Source organism: Marmota monax, unplaced genomic scaffold, assembly GCF_021218885.2.
Source record: "Marmota monax isolate L192 unplaced genomic scaffold, Marmota_monax_Labrador192_F-V1.1 WCK01_AAM20220418_F8-fsc00012, whole genome shotgun sequence".
Classification (NCBI taxonomy): domain Eukaryota; kingdom Metazoa; phylum Chordata; class Mammalia; order Rodentia; family Sciuridae; genus Marmota; species Marmota monax.
This window is the reverse complement of record NW_026695227.1, coordinates 32371257-32392819: the sequence shown is the minus strand read 5'-3', so window position 1 is coordinate 32392819 and position 21563 is coordinate 32371257. Positions and strand designations below refer to the sequence as shown.

The 21563-nt window shown below is 41.4% G+C and overlaps 1 protein-coding gene across 2 annotated transcripts in view; it reads right to left on the bottom strand.

The window, feature by feature from the left end:
- Window positions 1-8579: 8579 nt before the first annotated feature.
- Slc4a8 (solute carrier family 4 member 8) overlaps window positions 8580-21563 on the bottom strand; it is a 72624-nt gene continuing 59640 nt past the window's right edge. For both annotated transcript variants that reach the window (XM_046436174.2, XM_058576270.1), the window contains exons 21-25: window positions 20633-20806; window positions 18751-18888; window positions 16699-16790; window positions 15021-15116; window positions 8580-13877 (exon numbers count right to left, since the gene is read on the bottom strand). In XM_046436174.2, coding sequence (XP_046292130.1) covers window positions 13865-13877; window positions 15021-15116; window positions 16699-16790; window positions 18751-18888; window positions 20633-20806 — 513 coding nt within the window. In that variant the 3' untranslated portion in view covers window positions 8580-13864. The remainder of the gene's footprint in view (window positions 13878-15020; window positions 15117-16698; window positions 16791-18750; window positions 18889-20632; window positions 20807-21563) is intronic.

Genomic DNA, 21563 nt, shown 5'->3' with positions numbered 1-21563 from the left:
ACTCTTTCTTTCCTTGATGTTAGGATGTCTAGGGGAGGCCCTAGCCCAGTCTGCCCTTGTCGTTCTCTCCAGCCTGGGGAAAAGCTGTGCCTCTCGGTAAAGGTTCTTTTCAAGTCCTGGAGGATGAGGAGGAGGAGGCTGGGCTGTCTGGTGGAGAGCTGCAAGTCCTGCTCATACACAGCTGGGAGACTGTCAATGGCACTTTTGGGGAAATCGATTAGTTAGTTGTATTAAGAATTTATTATATCTTTTAAGCCAATAACTTCCATTAAGAATCTATCCTGGGCTGGGGTTGTGGCTCAGTGGTAGAGCCCTTGCCTAGCACATGTGAGGCACTGGGTTTGATCCTTAGCACCTCATTAAAAAAATAAAACTAAATTAAATAAAGGTATTGTGTCCATCTACAACTGAAAAATTTTAAAAATCTATTATAAGGAAATAATGTGACATATAGAAAAACCTTTATGTGCGAAGATATTAGTCACACTGTTGATAATAGTAGGCAAAGAATTAGAAACAGCACAGATGTCAACAATAGGGAATTAGTTTAATAAGTCATAATATATCTTTTGATGTTATCCAGTCATTAATAATGATGTTTTTTGTAATGAGTTTTGTTTTTTTTAAGGTACTGATGATCAAACATGCTAGGCGAGCCCTGACCACTGAACCACATCTCCAGCCCCAATGTGTATTAGTCTCGAAGATTGTGGTAATTTGTTACACAGCAATAGAAAACAAAAGCACTTATACTCCCACATAACTTTATAATTTTCTGTTCGTTCTAAATATTTGATAGCCGCACTGTCAAGCTGTCTGCCATGGTGGACATGGTCTATTTGGTGCCATCCATTAGGCTAGCTATGAGCTACATGAGGCCACACAGAAACACTTGAAACGGGGCTGGTAAAACCCAGAAACTGAATTGTTTTAGACTTTAATTAAGTTGAAATAGTCACACACTGCTAGTGGATAGCATATTGGGCATCACAGTTCTAAAATTTATTTTTAGGGTAATTTTTAAAAATCTGACTTATTAAGCAAACTGCAGGTAGATGTCCACATTGAAAGGAAAAGGTGTGAGAATGTACAAACCTAGACAGGAGGCTTGAGGGACAGGAGGGACAGCATTAACCAGTCCTCTGGCCCTGAGTGTTCTTATCTCTATAAAGGAAACAACAGAACTGTCCTCAGTTTCAAGGATCAAGAAAGATGCTGTTTGCAGAAAGGCTGTTGTGAAGAAAGCCACTCAGCTCTACCACTGCCCTCCGGCTCAGGCCAGCTTGAATGCAAGGGGAACTGCTTTCCAGGGAGAGTGGGTACTTTCTGACCCTGACGGCCCACACAGAGGAGAGAGGAAGGGCAGACTCCTGGATCCCATCCTGGAGTCCTGAAAAAGTCTGTGCCTTGAGCTTTGTCGTTCCAGCTCAAAGACACTCGTGCTTTTCATTCTAAAGGCACTGGTTCTCACCTTTCTTTCTGGGTATGCTCTTTTGGCTAAGTACAGGGGAATTCTGGAAATCTCCCCAGAGGGAATCACACCACTCTGAGGCAGCTCATGGCCCTCAGAGCTGGAGTGGGGGTGGTGAGAATCTCTTCCTGTGAATGCACAGCAGACTGCTTGGCAGGAGGCAGGGAAGGAGCAGGACACAGAGTGGGGGGAAAGCACATTTAATATTAAGAAATAATCGTGTATTTGGATAATGAGAAAAAATTGCCTATTTTCCTAATACAAGATACAGAAATTGAAGCTAGACAAAATCTTGTTGGCTAGTGGGACAGGAGTTTAAAAAGCTCAAGAAAGCCTTCTCTAAGGATGATGGGAGGTAAACTAATGTAGAAAAAGAACTTTGAAGACAGGTCTGCTTCTTAAAAGCTATGTGATCTTGAGAAAATTACTTAGCATCTCTGAGCCTCACTTTCTTCATCTATAAAATATAATTATTCCTATTACACAGTACTGCTGAAAGTTATGCTTTATTTAAAATCATGTCTAACTCAAGCATCCATATACTTCATCTGATTCTAATTATCTGGAGAGGCAGGAGCAGTAGGCAGAAGGTACATGAGGCTCCAGGCCCTGCTGGGCATGCACTGTGAGGGGGTAGATGTGAGCAGAAACCAGGAGCTGGGGGTTGGTGAATGAGGCCCCAGAATGTTCTCTGATATATGAAACATCTTGGGATAGTTGCCCTGTGCAAGGGGAGATGTGGACGAGAAGGAACCAGCAGTTGAAGATGTATGAAGGGTTGACACCAGAGGAGTAACTGGTGGGAAGTGGGGGACCCAGAGGCAGATGGATAACCTCTTTCATTATCTCTCTGCAGCTGGTGAGGTAACCAGTGTCTATCAGTAGTGGGATATTTGTCATGGAGATGAGGGAAGGCTGATGAGGAGGACTAGAAAGGGCCGTCTCTACGTGTTCATTTCTACCCTTCCTGGTTGGGACCTTGCCATGGTATGAAGAGTCTAGTTCCAGAGATTTATTTGGTTTGCAGGGTCACAGTGTTGTCAGGTGGGGGAGGCTCTCTTTTCAGTACCATAATGAGGCTCCTTCTGGTTAGACTTTTCCAATCACAAATCAAAGGCCATGCAAAGCTGAGTCTACAACCCAGGGAGGATATGAGTGAAACTGTGCTCTCCAGGCAAGAGATTGAAGGCCATGAACTCCTTACTTTGGACTTTTATTGATGTCAGTATGTCAGAACCAGGAGACAGCACAGGGACACAGGCATCAGACCACCTCTAACAGAGTTCCTGCAGGTCCAGGTCCTATGAAGAACTTCTTCACCCTGCTACCACCGCCTCAAGCACTCACCTGATGGATTCCAAACTCCAGTTTGCCTGGACCAGTCCAGATATCTCTGCTAAATGACCCAGCTTTCAAAGTGATCTTTGGGGCCTAGAAAACTGGATAGTTGAAATACCGTATCAGAATATAATAATGTGAACTTGAGCATGCAAGTGCTTTGGACTCAAAAACTTAGATTTGAATCCTAGTTCTGCCATCTACTGGCTGTTTATCATCAGGCAAATTGCTTAACTTTTAACTTCAGCTTCCAGATCTGTAATAATCACAATGCCGACCTCAAAGAGTCATTGTGAGGACTGGGGTTGTGGCTCAGTGGCAGAGCACTTGCCTAGCATGTGTGAGGCACTGGGTTTGATCCTCAGAACCACATAAAATATGTATAAATAAAATAAATGTATTGTGTCCATCTACAACTAAAAAAAAGTCATTGTGAGAGTTAAATGGTGAATTTAAAGTACTTGGACATGCATTTGGCACAGCTGAGTTCTCAAAGGCTAGCGGCTTTCTTCGGCTTTCTGCATTAGTGATGCTGCTCATTGCTGGTCCCTCCCCACAACTCCTTCTAGGAGCAGCCCCTACTCACAGCCTGCAGTCCACATGACCCCCAACACTGGCAATAGGGTCAGCCTGTTCAGTCCTTTCCTTGGGACATGGGCCTTCAAATTGAAATGAACTCTGCTTTGGGCCCACTGGAGGAGCCAAGGCAATTTAGCTGTGGGAATCCATTGGCAGAAGGTGCCCCAATGCCATGGCAGGGTATTATTGCCCTGAGAGCCCTTGGGAGCCAATGCCATCAGCACATAGGGGTGTTGGCCCAGCGCAGAGGGAACTGGCATACTATGTTTGCCACGGGTAGTGGGGGTGGTGACAGCAGCAGGGGCTTGCTCAACAGTGGGCATGACAGAGAGAGCTGGCACTGGAGCCTCTGATGGAGGGCTGTTGTTGAGGTCATCGTGCTCATGAGCAAACATGATTCAGCCACGCCCCCCCCCCTTTTTAAAAGAGGGTCTGGAGGCCCTACTATATCAGTGAGGGGGCAGGGATAAGAATATACATACACTCCTATGATCTTATAGCACCTTATTATTTTTAACCTAAACCCACAAAACCTGGGTCCCATGTAACCCAAAGACCCAGCACAGAGTAGTGGGCCTTCCAAGTTCTGAGCCCTCACCCACCTGCTCCGCCTCAGACACAGACAACCTCGTCCTACTCTTTTCTTCCCCACACCCATTTGCTCCCCGCTCTCAGCTCAGACATCTGTTCCCCACCCACTCTTTCATCACCACCCTCCCATCTCTCAGCCTGCTCCTAGGTGATGCTGTCTGTCTGCAGCATCCTCCCTACCCCTGTCCCCTGTCACAGAGTCACAGACCCTCAAGACCTTCCTCTCACATCTGCAGGTGCCTGGCATCCCCAGTGCTGGACATGGCCAGTCCCAAGGCAGCTAATTCCATTATTGTACAAGTCAAATCTGCCTCCCAGGAGACAAGCTGGTCCTGGTACGTCTCCTGGGGTTCTGTCAAATGAGTTCACTCATTATTTTCCATGACAGCTTTTGTCTCAGACATGTGATGCTGGAGCACTGTTTCATGTCACCTGAGTTCCCCATGTCCAGGCACTCACTGGATCAGCTAGAAGATGGATTTTTCAAAAACATTCAAAGCATCCATTTCCCCCCCAGATGGGACCTTGCAGCTTATAGGATAGTCCTCACCCCTTAGACTGATGTTTATGGTCTGTCTCCAATTTTATGTACACAAACCCTCAAATGCAAGTAAACCAGTGACTGCACTCTTACCAGAACATTCCATAGCACTCCTGCCTCTGGGTTCCAAGCCATGCTTCTCTTTCCCCTTTGGAGGCTTCACTGGCTCTGAAATGATCCTCTCCTCACCCTGTAGAATATAGTCCTCACTACTGTGCTTTACACCTGCTATTTTATTTTGGATGTTAGTCAAGCTGCCCAGGACTTCTCAGGAGTCGTCACTACTGCCCTTGGTCATTTAGTTAAGAAAATATTGTTTTCATGTATGGGTTCTTTCTGGAATGTATTTCTTAATTTGAATTTGTTGGATTATTCCAGAATAAGAATTTGGGTTATTAATTTTCTTGACTTCTTCTGCTATTTACCAGTGACTTAACTTGGTATGTTCTCCAATTTCACATTTCTCTAGTGTTTTTCAATATAACCTTTGATTTTTCTATACATATCAGGCGTGAGCTTTAAACTCTGTCCTCATTATAGGCAGGAACTTGAAGGGGTCAGCTGAGAGCACATATCAGGAAAAATAAATAGGGCTTCACTCTTGGCTTTGCTGCTACTCACCAGCTGTAAGAACTTCAGCAACTTATTCCATCTTTAGCTCCAGTTGTCCTCATCTGTTAGAAGGACAGTACCCACTGCCTGTGCCATGAGAAGCCATGAGGATTTGATCAGAGAACATCTCTGTGAAGTACACATGACACAACAGATACTGCCCACTACTCTCAGTGATTCTCCAGGTCAAGTGCTTCAGCCCTGCACAGTGAGTTAGGAAATGCCCAAGGCAGACCTCTGACAACAGTGATAGTGATGACAAAAAAGTCCAGCATGGAATCACACAGCTCAAAATTACTAGAAAACTGTTATACTACCACTTTGCCTGGGTAGACAAGCCTGGCACTTCTTCCTTATCCACTGTGATTCTTGGGGAAATCAGGTGATGTGTAAGTCTGAGAGGATGAAGGGGCTTTGGGGTCTATGGTAAGAAGAGAATGGTCATTAAACTTTAGAGGCTTGGAAACCTACTCACCTCTTCTCTCCCTACTGTATACACCAAAGATCAATGGCCAAAGTATTGATGATATTAGAGCAAAGTAAGCGCTCCATAACCCCACATGAAAGGTGCAGGTAGAAGTGGAGATGGAGAACATGCTTGGGTTAGTAGGCCCAAGGTCTTTCTTCCTGTGAGTTAATACCTAAAAGTGACTCAAGGGTTATGGTGACCATGACTCCTTTCCCCTGGGCTCTGGAGTCTACTGCTCCACACAGCTATGAACCCAAAGACAGGTGGATAGGAGGAGAACATGCTGCAACTAGAGGACACATCAAGGGCACATGGCGAGCAGCAGCCTTAGCATGCTTGTGAATTCATTGAGTCTCCTCTACTGACCCTTTAAAGTAGGTGGTATTATCTCTCTCATTTTGAAGATGAAGAAACTGAGGCATTACTGAAGCAAACTGCCCAAGGTCATCCAGCTGTGGTCAGAACTGGGACTTGAACTCAGGCAGACTTATTTCTGATTTGCCTGTTTTATACCCTGCCTCTTCTAAGGGACTCTATTTTGTGCCCTCAGCCTCCTGGAAGTTCTCATCTGAGCCTCTCTCCATTTACGAGCACTGACAGCATAAGACAAGCAAGCTCACAGGGAGTGTTCTAGTGAGGGAGCAGGCAATAACCTGTATGATTTTCTTACAAGTATGTGCCTGTGTGTCCCAGTATTAAACACAACCAAAAGGTGAAAGGGGCAAATTTGTGTCCAGGTTTGTAACTTGGAGAACAGACTTTGATCATCACTAAGATAACTAGACACATCATTACTGTATCGCGCTGGCCCTTGTCTCCTTCTAAGCCGCCCCTAAGGGATGAGGAACATTCCCTCAACTGCCATATTCTTTACCAGTGGTCCTTACTCTTTCCCAGTTAGCCCAAGAATGGCTCCAGGCCTAAAGGTCTCAGAGCTATAGGCTGAGCTATAAACTAAGGGCCTTCAGTGTGGCCTGTTAAGAAATGATGAGCAGGGACCAAATATATTCTCAGTCTTGGGAATCATTGGGGAAATACAAAGAGAGTGAAGCTGTGAGCAGTGGGGGTTGAAACTGAAAGAATCTGGAGGTGGTTAAGGCTGTGGGAACGGAGGCCAAGGAAACTGACATTGCAGCAGAGCTACAACGTAGGAGAACATCATAGAGTTGGGGGTGAGAATGAGCTGGGTGGAGGTGAGGCAGACACAGAAGAGCTGAGCCAAGGCAGCGTGAGGATCACAGCAGTTGGTGTTCCACCCAGTATGCACCTAGGAATCATCTGGAGAGCATTTAGCAAATACTGGTGCTCACAGCAGAGATTCTGTTTAACTGGGCTAGAGAAGGAACTGGGCATTAGATTACAAATCACTCAGGTGAATCTACCAGAAGGCAAAGCAAGGGTGGAGAATGCTGACCTTCAGAGAAGCTCCTGTTGCCAAGGTTCATGGCTCGCCACAGCCTGCTAGAGCTCAGCAGGAGGCCCAGGGTTCAGGCTCTCTTCCTTTCACTGGCAGGCACTTTCAAATATTGAATCACTTATAACTCCTGCCTTGTTCCTTACTAACAGAATCCTGATTTTGTACAGGTACTGGGGCAGCAATATGGTTCTAGAAAGATGGGCTCAGTCCCAGAGGGTAAAGCCTAATCAAGTGAGCCAAACATAATTCCATCCCTATGTGATTACTGCTCAATTAACTAACCCAGGAGCCATGTGCTTTCAAAATTTTTAAAAAATATTTTTAGTTGTAGATGGACATAATAAATTTATTTTTTATTTTTTGTGTGTGGTGCTGAGGATCGAAGCCAGTGCCTCACATGTGCTAGGCAAGTGCTCTACCACTGAGCCACAATCCCAGCCCAACTTCGAAATTTTTTATTGCTCACTATGAGCCAGGTGCTGTCCTAAACCCTTTTCATGTACTACAGAATCCTTAACAACCCTGATGTTGCTAGATGATAAGGGCCGCCTTTCTGCACCAGCACCCCCACCAGGCCACAGCCTGAGCCATCAGAACTGGCTGTTTCCTCTAATAGTAGCCTTCTCACATGCTACATGCCACGCAGTGAAATTAAAGCATGTCTCTTTGTGAGGCAAAGGGCATGATGTATATGCTCCTGAGGCATTTTAAAAACAGCCAAAAGACAGCAAAAGCCCTCACAACCAGGGAGTTCTGTGTCTACAGACTACAGGCCCAGCTTGTACTGCTCTCACTTCATAAAATGCTCACCTCACCCTCTTTGACAGAGGCTTTCAGTGGCTGGGTGCAGTGGCGTAAGCCTGTGGCTAGGGAGGCTGAGGCAAGAGGATCACCAGTTCAAAGCCAGCCTCAGCAAGGCCCTGAGCAACTCAGTGAGATCCTGTCTCTAAATAAAATATTAAAAAGGGCTGGGGATGTGGCTCAGTGGTTGAGAGCCCCTGGGCTCAATCCCTCATATGTATAAACAAATAAATAAGGTGATGCCTTTCTTGTCAATCAATAAAGCCTCCTGACTGGCTCCCCGACCATCTATCTTGTCACTCCCTCACTGGTCTCTCTGCTCTTCCTCCATTGCTTCCCTCATCCCCTTTTCGCCAACCCTATAGCAATGGGATTTGAGAGAAAAGAAGAAACAACACTCACAAAAACAACCCAGGTGACAGCAGATTTTAAAATCTAAGTTTCAGGACAGTGGAGAGTTTCTAAATATTAGCAATTGCTCTCAATGGCCTGGTTTTATCTTCATAATTGGCTTTCTTTTTCTGCTGTCCTGATTGCCTCTGCCTGAGCAGCTCCCTAGGAAAAGGCCCGGATGGCCTCCTTCATGGCTCTGCCCCAAGGACTAGTCAGAACCTGCACAGAGGAGGCATATATCCTCTCAAAGCATCTCAGCAATACCACCACACCTTTGTTTCACCCATCTTCATAATTCTTCACAAGTTCTGCAACTGCTCAACAGTGGCTCAGCCCCTTGATTCAGGCTCAAAGAACACTACAGGTACACAGTTTCTACAGATTTTATTTTCACCGTTGAGGTGAGTATACACAAGCCTGGGCAGGCAGAGGTCTAGGAGATGCAGTGTCACAATTACCTGCCCTAGGTCACAGACACAGATTGGAAAAGGAGTCTTGTTCCTACCACAAATTGCTATGGGATTATCACAATGACACATTTATTCCCAGTTCTATTTACACCATGGAGTGTGGAGAGGGTACATTTCTTACACTAAAAATATATACTTTGGAATCTCTAAAACAAAAATAGCTCTATCTCTACATGGGACCTACTAGAAAGAACAACATAGAAAACAAGAGAAATGTACCAGCACCTCAAGTTGTCCCCTTGCAAGGGAAGGTTGCTCTACTCTCCACCCGACCCTATTTAGCTTGGAAGGGCAGCCGTTTCTAATCAATCAGACAGACAGACACAGAGAAACAAGAGGGAGACTTATTATCCCAGAGGAATGAATATGGGAGAAGGGGAAGAGGAGGATTTTGGCTTCTTATACAAAAGGAGTAGTTGCACATTCAGTTTGGTGTTTCTGTTTCCAGCGTTATTGCACATGTGAAAAACCTGCATGTTGAAGTCATCCGCAAACCTGCTAAGAGAAGCCCAAGCTTGCTGATTTCTGCTGGGCTCAGAAATGTGCCGTGGGTGGGTTCTCCCTCTTCTCAAGAAATATTAATGTCATCAGCTAGAAGAAAAAGTTCTGTATTCCCCATGCTGAAAGTGGGTTAAATTTAAGAAAAAATGTTATTCTTTATCTCTTCAGAAGGGTCAGAAACCATTCCATTCCCTTTGAGCACAGAATCTTCTAAAAGAATTATGCCTATGGATGAATCATTCAACTTCCTGAATTTTCTACTGGAAAGGTTCACGTAACACTCCTTTCCTCTTTTCACACTTCAAGCAGTGATATAGTTACTTCACACTTCTTTTGGTTATGAAAATTACCTTCCTTTCTGACAAAAAAAAAATGTAACTGAGTCAACCACCCATTCTCTATAATTAATGTTAGGAGATCAGGGACAGCAAGAGTCATAAAGAATAGATTTAGTAGAAAAATCACTTCTACTTGGCTTTGGAATGTTTTTTTCTTTTACACTAAAATATGGATGAGCCTGAGGGCTTGAGAGTCCTCAGTCCCTCACCAAAAATAAGAACATAACCATACAGTCCCCTTTCCAAGAAGCCCAGCACTGATTGACCTCCTTATTCCTCTATCTACCCCAAACTGGTAGTGGTTTTGGGACTTTTGATCAAGAACTTCTTCCCTCCCAAGAGAACTTGAAATACTGAGGAAAAGGTAGGAGGAAGAGTTAAGGGTGCTTGAAAGCTGAGACAGTAAAAGGGGGAAGAACTTGAATGACATCTTTCTTGGCTAGCCAGGGCCTGCTCAAAGGAGGCCCAAAGGCTACCACCAGAAAAAAGTCAAGAAAGCTGGGAACATTCAATGCAGGGTTCCTGGTTGGCCTGCTAGGATGTAGCTTAGGAACCTGAGAAATGTGAGGAAAAATGTAGTGACAAACTTGCAAAAATGATTGTTTAAAAGTCCTAGGAGGAGGAGCTGTCTCTCTTGCAAAAGAACTTCAGAGACTTTGATAAAGTGGCAGAGAGAGCAAAGTGGGTAGTGTTTCTGATTCTGATTTTTTAAAAAAGGGGGTTCTGGCATCAAACCTGTTCCTATGCTTCAGGAAAACTTGAGATACAGAACATGGATAACAAAATCAACAGAGCAGATGCAGGGAAGATTATTGATTCCTCTACTAAGAGGGAAGTGTGGAGAGTTGAGTAGGCAGAAAATAAAGTAGAATTAGAAACTGTCCTTTTTGGATGACCAGAAACCACAGATTCCCCAACACTAGAGACCTCTTGAAGGTCACAGCTCTCATAACCTGAGCTAGCAACCAAGCTGAATTCTTAGCATATGCCAGATTTTTATCAAACACTAATAACTAACTTACAAGCCAGTCACAACCCAGACAAAGAGAAATAATGACTATTCACATTGTCTTTTGGAACAATATGGTTCACTTGCCCTCTACCCCCCAAGTTTTTAAGAGCAAGAGTTGAGGAGAGGAGCTGCATGTTGTAAAGACCATTATCTCTCAACAATCTTTCAGAAGTTGGAAATCATATCTAGCCACAAAGAGTCAGTCTGTGTTTTATCAATCAAACATATTTGGCAATTTTACAGTACATTTCTGCTGGTCTTCGCCCTTTCTGTAGACCAACTCTTCCTTAAGAGTCATGACTAGAAAGCAAATTGCCCACTTAGAACCAAATTCCACTTACCATCATTTTCTTAAATCCCTGGCCTCCTTCCCTTCCTACAACACCACTAGCCTGTCAGGGTGTGCCAACAATTTCAACCGTTCTTGAATTTTCCTCTCATCATGAAAGCAACTGTGGGCCTGAGAAACACCTAACAACCTGTCTTTCTTTCTACTTCTAAATCAGTTTCTCCTTTATTGAACTTCAAACACCTTTCTTCATATATTAATCTGCCTGTATTTGTCCTTAAGCTATTTTATCAAAGAAGCTCAGATGAGAATTCCCTAGATGGGAGAATGACCGCATTTTTTCAATGTTCTAACAGCCAGGTGCACAAAATGCTTAAGAGTATCGATGAAAACCTGCAGCTACAGTCCGTCCCGTTTGTCACTATGTACACATGCATACACACTGCTGCTGTTTCACCGCCTCTCCCAGTTTCTTGCCCCTAAATGCTGCCAGTATGACTATTGCTACCATGATCACCAACCACAAACTTAAGCCAAGAAAGATATCATTCAAGTTCTTCCCCCTTTTACTATCTCAGCTTTCAAGCACCCTTAAAGCAGCCAGGACTGGGGCTGAGTGGTGAGACCTGGGAGAGTGGAGAGAGTAAGAGTAGGGAGTGGTTCCTACCATTGGGTACAACAGAAATGAGGCTGACTACTGTTTGAGAAGAAAAATCTAATGACCTAAAAGGGTGGGCACAGCCTTCCAAAGTGCCTAATGTTCCTAAGGTATAGTGATCTGGGAGACTCTGACTGGGGAGAACTCAAAGCCTACATGTGATCCTGAAACTGCACTGCACAGGGTTAACAAAGGCAGGTCTCCTTATCCTCAGGCAACTTAGCATACACAAGGTATCAGTGTGTTAGGAAACACATTTTTCTGATGACACTGTCACTGGTTTTGTTCCACAATGGGTTCTTCCCAGTGCAATGGGTGCACTGAGGCTAGGGAAACAGAAGTTGCCAACCTCCTATGCAAAAGTGTGGCTGGATAACGTGGGGGGTGGGCAAGATGGAGCAAGAAAAGGTGCACATTCTCAAGGAACTAAAACAATGGAAAAGAGAAATGCAAGAAAGTAGCCAAAGAGTGATATGGGAAAGTTGGTAAGAAATGGGAAAAGGGGGTACAATGATTAGATTTGTCCTAAAGTAATAAAATGTGAAGCTTTGGCTCACAAAGATTTTAATGCCCATATATTTTAAAGAAACATGCCTGATCCTGTCTGCACCACGTGAAAGAAAGCCAAGGCTGTCCTAGAACAGCCTTGTGAATACAAATCAGACAAACTAGGAACTCTACAATTTAGTGGGATGCCATTTTAATATTTGAAAGCAGTGTGACATTCAGCCAATAGGCACTGGTGCAATCATAGTGTTTGTTCATAGCAGGTACCTGTTCCGAGTGGTTGGTGTCTGTCCTGTAACAGTTGTTAAATATCTTGAAAATCGTCTCTGCATTAAAATAACTGTGGTCTTAAGAGATAGGGAAATATGGGGAAAATGCAGGGTTCCTTTGACATCAATCAAAGGTCATTTCAGTAAGACTAGAATACCTTAATATATTTTAAGAGTCTAAAGAATGCAACATTCAACAAAGTGATGCAGCCAACTCCTCACCTATAAAAGGACAGCACACTAGGGGATCTTCCCACTGTACAAAGATTTTCCAGGATGGAAAACTGAGAGGCTTGGGTTTTCTGGGTGCTAATGGGCTGGCTGGTCACATTCTGTGCACAAAGGCAGGGAAGGTCTATATGCACGGGCACTTAGACCCTTGACATTCATTGCAACAAAGAAGAGAAAAAATGCAAAAGTAGTTTAAACTACATTCTAAAACTAACTTCACTTACAGTTCATTTCCCAGTGTAGCTTTTTATGTCTGAGAGTCATAACTTTTTGTCAACTGAAAGATACCCATGGATGAAGAAACCACGTGGCTGAAGGTGGATTTTGTCCATTGAGCTGATGATGGTTCACTACTAAGGCAGCTAAGAAGACAGTACAAAAGCACTTGGATCTCTCCAGGATGGAATCAGAATGTATCCTCAAGAGATGTCAAATAGTATCACAAAATGGCCAATAAAAACATCATACCTCCTTTTCTACTCACAAACAACTGTTATCAAATCTTTCCTAGATATCTAGAAGGGAGACACTGACCAATCTTCAGAATTGGAAGTCCTTCCTGGCATCTACACTAATTTCTTTTGTAGCAATTCAACTCATTCTCTTACTCTATCCTCAATGAAAACCAAGAGAAGATTCTCATTCTTACTTGTCATTACTGATTTTCCCCTAAATCTTTACCTAAATAAGCTAAGCAACTCTAATATCCCCCTTGGCTTTTGTATCTTCCAAGGGTCTCACTGAGTTGATCCCCCCCCAGGACAGAAATGTCTTCCTGACTGAAGTGGTGAGTACGGCCAATATCTAGGGCGCTGACCGTCCTAGTAGCAGACCTCTTGACTGGGTATGACCAGCATCCCCCCCACCCAGGGTACGCAATCAAACTAAGGCCCAGGGCTTCCTAGGAGCCTGCAGATACCAACATGACTAAGGAAGTTTCCCCTTTCTCTCTGTTCTCCTGCTACTCCCCCACCTCATCCTTTAGGAAGAGGGACCTCGATGCACAACTCCTCAATGGCAGAATGGATCCACGTGGCTCAGCAGGCCAGCAGAGAGTTTCAGAGAAAATGTCTGAAAAATGAGAAGCTGGGTCTTTAATAGTGGCAGTTCTGAAGAGAAAGAAGAAAGAGGACTACCAACAGGAGGTGGCCTTCTGCTTCCACGTTCACATCTGGTGACTGGCTGCTGGTATGGGGTTGGCTGGATGGCCTCCAATGCACACCAAGAATAACTGAATGCTTCAGCATGGCTTTGAGATGACCAAGGATAGGGCCAGACTTGGTCTTGCTTCTTCTCTGAGGGACTCACCATTTTCTCTGTAACCAGAACTTCCCTGAGGCACCTCATGGCCCAAATCTTCTATCCCAGCAAAGACTCTTAGTTGAAGAGACTGAATAAAAGTGTTACAATGAGACAAAAAGGGAACACATGATTCATTCCTGCTTTTAACACAATACTTTGAAGATGTCACCACAATTTGGATTTGGCTATATTTTAAGTTCATTTACAAGTAGACTAGTTCTCAACTAAAAATAACTGTGTGCGTTATACAGTTCGACAGCTGCCTGGATTTTCCTCTGAAGGAAATAAGATTCTATATTTCACTCACATTCAGCACAGATTTATTTTAACCCATTCGAAGATGAAAAAACCCACCACTACCACCCACTGGTGGCTGTGACTTTTCAAAGCACTTCAGTTTCTCCTCAGAGCAAACTTATCATTATGTCCATTTTCCTGCTAAGTAAACTGAGTACCAGAAACAGGGATGGGCCAAATTGCACAGCAGGGTTAAGAGCAGGACCAGGTTTCCTAGGCTTTTTTTTTTTTTTTAACTAGAAAAGGTATCTTTAATAAGGACTTAGATTTTGCCCTTCAGTTATCTATATAAACTTAAATGGTGTTTGGACTAAATTATTTAAGCAATTTGGATGTGCAGCCTACCTCAATGTAGGCAAAGATGTCTTAAGTCCTTTCATTTTCTTCATTAACCTGATTAAAACTGAGCTATGGTATTAGCAAATGATATACAGAACATACTTTAATGCAAAATAAGAAAACAGTTATAATTTAACATTTCAAAATCTGTTCATGGCAATAATTCTCATTATGGAACAAGTTAAATAGGTTCAAGTCTGTTATAAATACTATTTGTTTGTATTAACAGTATTAATATAGACCTGTAGCAATTTTCCAGTTTGTGTGGTTAGGTAACAGGAGAGATATCCTTTAGAATTTGAAATGAGAACTAAGAAGAGGATTAAGTTACAAAACAGATAAAGCAAATTTACATCTTAAATAATTTAATCCCGACTGGACCTATATAAAAGGACAGCTCAAAACAGCCTCTCTTCAAATATTTAGAAACCATTCTTACTTAATTTTTTCTTATGCTTAAATCTATTCTTGTAGAGTTAGCAACAGTCCTAGACATGCTATTTATTAGACAAATTCAATCTTACAACTATATATATTTTACCTTTAGCATTATTACCATTTCCAAAAGCCAAAAATAAATAAAAACCTTAATTACCTTTTTTCCTTTGTGGTTCCAGAATTCATACTGAGAGCTTTCCAGACCGTGGTTTTAGGCATTTCATCAGATATATTAATCTCAGAGGGGTCACATCTGAAATCAATGCTTGGTACAGTGAATGTCAAACATATGGATAAAAACATATCTTACTTTATAATGATTGCCACTCCACTAGAAGTGAAAAGACTGGAAGACTAGCTAACAGTTCTCAGTAGCTCTGGGAATGCAGATGGAGTCTGGTCATTCCTCCTGCAGCCATTGAGGTCAGAACAGAAAAAGGTAGGCTGCCTATGAGATGATTCTGCAGGCTGAGCTTTTGTCCCAAGTGATGGCTAGTCCTCTGAAAGACCTCACTGGAAATGCTGACCATGTTATGATGCCAAGAGCACAGAATCAGGAACTACTATTTGCTTGCTGGGTTCCAGGCACTCTTCATTCATTTTCTTATTTACATGGCTAAATCTTGTCCATTGATAGTTAACAAAGAACTTTCTCACCATATTAACTATCATAGCAACAGAGATTAATAACATTCTCATTTGAAGGTGCAGAGACCAAAGATCATAGGGCTAAGTGCTTGTCCACTTATGACAATAAGTGGAATCAAGACTCTAAACCCAGTCTTTGGTCCTCTAGAGCCCAAGAGTACTCTAAAGTCTTCTATACACCAGGAGGTCTCTTAAAATGCCAAGAGTGAAGACAGCATCCCACTTGAGAAGAAACAGAGAATTCAAAGTCTACGGCTTCTTCTATAATAACTTATAGAAAATTTATTAGGAACCAAAGACTTTCCTAATTTACCTCACAGTGTAAACCACAACGAACCCAATGATTCAGCAGTCAATTTCCCCAGATCCAGATGCCCCAGATGCCCTTTCTTTCTTTCTTCTCTGCCCCTCTCGACCTCTAAGCTCCTTCACACTGTGTGTGCCCCTTTCAAAACAGAAACAAGATGACGGGAGCAAAACCACACATGGACCAATTTAGCTTCTTGTAATTTGTGGAGACCAATAGGTTTGGTAGAGAAAGGAATAAAATCAGTGGCAGAACTAAGGCATTTTTAAGATCCCAGCTTGTTCCCCCTGGGTCCCTGAACTATAGATGCCATGAGCCAGGTTGGAATGGACTATTCCAACCCAAAGGCAGGCCTAAGCGTAGGAAAGTCATGCACACCAGGCTGAGAACTCTCTAGAAATTAAAAAAACACATCCTATTCATCTTTGGAAGGTAACAAAGAAAAGCATAAGGAGTACTGATTTGAGACCAGGTTTGAAAATTGATCTTTCTACTCAGTAGCACTGTAACTTTGGGCAAATTACCTAAACTCCTATAATCCTCAGTTTTCTCACAAGTACAGAAGTAGATAAATGAGACTTTCTCAGAGAATGGTTGTAAAGACTAACAGAGAACATATAAGGAAACCTTCCTGCACAGTTGTATTATGGAGGAAGGCACTAGGGACACTGCCCGCCTCTTCACCTAGTACAGTGCTGGGCACAGAGTATGCATTCAGTCCACAAAGAAAAGGAAAAGGTATTTTCATAGGATGAACCTGGGAGACTGGATGTTTAGCTCTATACACCAGCAGCTGCATTTTGATAACACCCTACTACGAAGTCAGAATGTTTACAGAATATCCCAAATAGTAAACTCCTTTGTGTTTGGGGAGCTTTACCTGAAACTGTTGTTCTTTGCAGGACTACTTAGTAACTTCCTGCTTTCAAGAGGAAACTTTTCTCCCCCAATTTCTAACATTTTCTCAGCCTCCTGGGGAAAAAAAAGAGAGATATTATTATATCTTCGACAAAGTAAGATCATGAATTTTTTCACCACTCATTCTTCTACTATCATAATTTTTATTTTTCTCTCACATTCATTATAAAATATAATTAAGTCTTTTATAGGTTTGAGTCACTGCAAAAAGAGACAATCTGATATTACTACACATGGAATAGTATTGGGAAAAAACAAAACAAAATATCTGAATCTGAGTAAGCTTCTAGATTCAATGACCAATTTGACTGGAAACACCATGGATATAAGATGATGTTAAATGACACCAAAGAAGACATTTGGCAAAATCTGCATCATGGGAAAGCTTATAGGGACCCAGTTTGTCAATAAAAAGAAAAAACTGGAAAGGAAATCCCTAAAAAAATTTAAGAAAGATATCAATTGAAATATAGCAATCTTCTTTAGATCCTGATTCAAATAAACATTGTTAAAAATAATAAGGTAATTGGGAAAATATGAATATTGACTTTTCTTTCTAATGTTTAAAATCTCCCATAATAAAGTGTTTTCTTTAATTTAGCCAGGTGCAGTGACACCTGCCTGTAATCCCAGCTATGGGAGGCTAAGGTAGGAGGTTCCCAAGTTTGAGGCTAGCCTTAGGCTAGACTCTAAATTTTCTTTCTTGTAGACATAATTAAAATCTTTTGTCAACATTGCCTACATATCCTTAAGGATAAATTTTGAAATTAGGAGTTACTGGGCTAAAAAGCATATACTTTTTCACTTTTTTTTGGATATAGGGTCTCAAATAGGCTGGTCTCAAATTCCTGGGCTCTGGGCTGAAGCAATCTTCCCATCTCAGTCTCCAAGTGCTGGGACTACAGGTATATATCACTGTGCTTGGTTTGGGCTTATACATTTTTAAGACTCTCCTTTAAGCTGCCCTCTAAAAGAGATATATCCAATTTATACTACTACTACTTTTATTGTAGGAGAAACCCATTTTAATAATAGTGTTACCAACATTTTTTTTTCAAAATCTTTGTTAAGTAAAAAATGTATTTGAAATTTCCATTTCTTTGCTTATTTGTGAGAATGAACTCAGTCATGAAGTAATTAGTCATTTGTATTCTTCTTTTGTAAATTATCTATGTCCACTGCTCATTTTCATTCTATTATTGTTTTATTAGAGATAATTATTTGAATAGAAAGGATTTTGACAAATGTCTTAACATTATTTAAAAATTTTGTTTATAGAATTTTGGATACCTGAAAGCTTCACATTTAAGGTAGTAAATTCTGTCAATATTCCATTTAAAGTTTTCTTCCATTGCTTTTGTTTTTAAAATTTCTAAAGCTTATTTAATTATACAAGGTCTTAAAAATTCAAGATATTAGAAAAAATGCACGTTGAAATATATTTAAAGAATACTATCTGGGGCCCTAACTGTATTTGGAATCACTTCCAAGTGCATTCATCTCTTGGTCTGGTATTTTCATTTTGCTGTACATCCTTTCTTTGCACGTGTAAGCCAATTATTGAAGTTCCACTGTATAGAAGACAAGATGCTAAGTGCTAAGGGAAATGAAGGACACAAAGTCCTATGCAAGTTATCTCTGCATTGTGCCAACCACAATACTGTCAGCAATGGGGTACATAACAAATACTCTCTGAAAATATACTTGTTAATTAGGTCTTTGGGAAGAACATGAGCCATCAGATCTGATAATAACAGATTCTATGTTCATATTCTAGATGGTAGCCTGGTGGATAGACTCTAGAAAACAAAGGGAAAAACTACTGATTATTAAATCCAAAAATGAAGGGCAGACAAGAACATGAATCCTGAATCCACTCTCAGTTGAGAACATTATGGGGTAATCTTCCCAGCTCCTAAATATAACCCCTGGGATTCCAGACATGCTGACTTTTCATGTGCCCTTTCCTATGTTCTGTAACTTGAGGCCCCAAAGCTGGTACAAGGACTGTGACCTCTTCCTCCTTGGCCTTCTTTTTGGCATCATCCAACTTCTTCTTTTTGCTTTCAGGCATGAGATCATCTAACCAGCTCAGCTCTCGCTTAGAGAAGCAGAGATCCATGACTTTCCTGACAAAGACCAAGGCCAAAACCTGAAGAAAAATAAAGGAAGTGAGTTAAAGGGGCCAATTTTCTTCCTGGAATGAAAAGTAAAGTCTCATTTTCATAGCCAATTAGGAGAACATTTCAAGAAAAATCCAATTTTTAATAATCACAATAGTTGCCATATTTTGAATGTGTTCTTTGTACCAGGTACTGGAATATTTTAACCATCACTACAACAACCCCACAAATTACAGAGAAACTAATTTAATTTCCTCACTGAAAAAACAAACCTATCATCTGCAGATGGCCCTGACAACTGCCTTCCCCTAGTTTGCAGTAATCAGGAAGGGCTACAGGGCAGCATGGGAGTGGAGAACCTCTGCAGGGCTGGATCAAAGTAGGCCAGCTGCACTCAGAATAAGCCTGCCTCATCAGGGATGATGGGACCTTGGAAGACCATCTTTTTTCCCTCTAATCCTTTGTACATTTCTATCCAAAATCCTTGCTCTATGCCTGCATTGTGTATCTGTAGGGTTTTTATCTCTGCCCTTTGGCCTAGGCTGATGTTCACTTTATAGGTGAGGAAACCAAAGCCCAGAAAGAGGAAGTGTCTTGGCTAGAATCTGGCAGCTAATCTCTCCAACAGAGGCAAGTCCAGGGTATCTCAACTACTGCTCCACTTTCTTTTCAAGAAGACCACATAACCCATAAGGACGTACCTGGGTCCCTTGGGTTTTCATCAATTATATCTCTTGGTAGGATGAGGAATGAGGCAAATTTGGCTCATTAAATTCTATCATATTTCTAATTTTATTTATTTATTTTTTAAAATATTTATTTTTTAGTTGTAGGTGAACACACAATAACTTTATTTCATTTTTATGTGGTGCTGAGGATCAAACCCAGTGCCTCACACATACTAGGCTAGCACTGTGCCACTGAGCTCCAACCCCAGCCCCATATTTCTAATTTTAATGACTACATTTTAAATAAATTTAAAATTGATAGGATTCCTTCCAGATGTTCCCAGGAATTTGATATGTTTTTAACTAAACACTTAATCCCTGAATATAATAAACAAATGCAGAGCTCTACATGTATTCTGACAAAACTGAAAAAAGAAAGAAACCAGGAGGATATTGATCTAGAAGTTTAGATAAAAAAAATTAAAAATGGAATTACCATATGGTTCAGCAATTCCATTCCTAGCTGTATTCCTCCCCAAAAACTGAAAGCAGTTACACAAACAGATATTTGTATACCCAAGTTTGTAGCAACATTATTCACAATAGCAATATTCAAAAGGTGGAAGCAAACAAGGTGCCCACTGACAAATGAATAGAAAAACGAAATGTGATTTAGGTGATTTAGATATACAATGGAATATTATCCAACCTTAGAAAGAAAGGAAATTGTGACACATGCTACAACATGGATGAACCCTGAAGATATTAAGTGAAATAGGCCAGTCACAAAAGAAAAAATACTATATATGAGTCCACTTATATGAATTACCTAGAATAATAAAATTCATAAAGACAGAAAATAGAATTGTGTTTTCCTAGGGGTTGGTAGGAAGGAGATAATGGGAGGCAGGATTGAATGGGTGTGGAATTTCAGTTTTACAAGATGAAAAAAGTTCTGGAGATGCATGGTGATATAACAATGTGAATGTACTTAATGCAACTGAACTGCGTACTTAGAAAGAGTTAAAATGCAGAATTTTATGTTATAGGTACTTTACCACAACTTTAACAATAACAGTAATAATATATATTCCAGAAACCTCACCATCATTGGGAAAACAATGGCAGCTGGTGATGCCTTGATGACCCAGAGCAGGACGAGGCAGGTCAGCTGGATGAGGGTGAAGAGGTGCACTTTGCGCAGTGGCACATGACGCAGGTAAATAAAATCTGGCTGGTGCTTTGCGGGCATCCCAAAGAGCTTCAGACGATCAAAGAACTGAAAGGAGGGAACTGGCATTTATTTTCAGGAGGCTTCGCTGGGTCAGAAGCTGTGTTAGACCCATTCATGTCTCTTATATCTCCTGCTCTGAAAAGTAAGTAACACCATCTCCACGGGACAGTTAAAATGCAGAATTTTATATTACAGGTACTTTTACAGAAATGGAAACTTAAATCTCAAGAGAACAGGAAATATGGTCAAAACTGGGAAATTTCAGTTGAGTTTTGACTCAATCTTTTCTAATTCTAGGTTCAAACTTTTTTTCTCCTATCCCACACTGAGGCTCCTAAGAGAGTTCTTTCTCAGGGAAAGTAGAAAATAAGTGAATTGCGTCTTTTGGCTTACTATTAAACCAAATCTCTTACTTGTTCTTTGTGAAGTTAGGAGCTATTTGTTTATTATTTAAAATGAAACCTCATTAACATTCTGGATATAGAAAATATGATCATTCTTATAGTATAAAAAAGGAAAACAGAGACCCAGAGATTAAGCAACCTGCCCAAAGTCACATTAGAACTCAGTATGTAAGAATGACCACAAGACATTCCATACAAGAAGAATTGGCCACCCAGAGAAAAAGTTGAGTTATTACATCAAGTTATTGATGATGGCTCTCAATTGTCTCTGTTTGAAAGTCTTGGAGGAATGAGTTGATAGATGGGAGAAGATACAGTATAACAGAAAGTGCATTTGCTTACCTGGGGCAACTCCTATTACTTCTCAAAGTTGAACTTTCTTCTCTTACACTTTAACC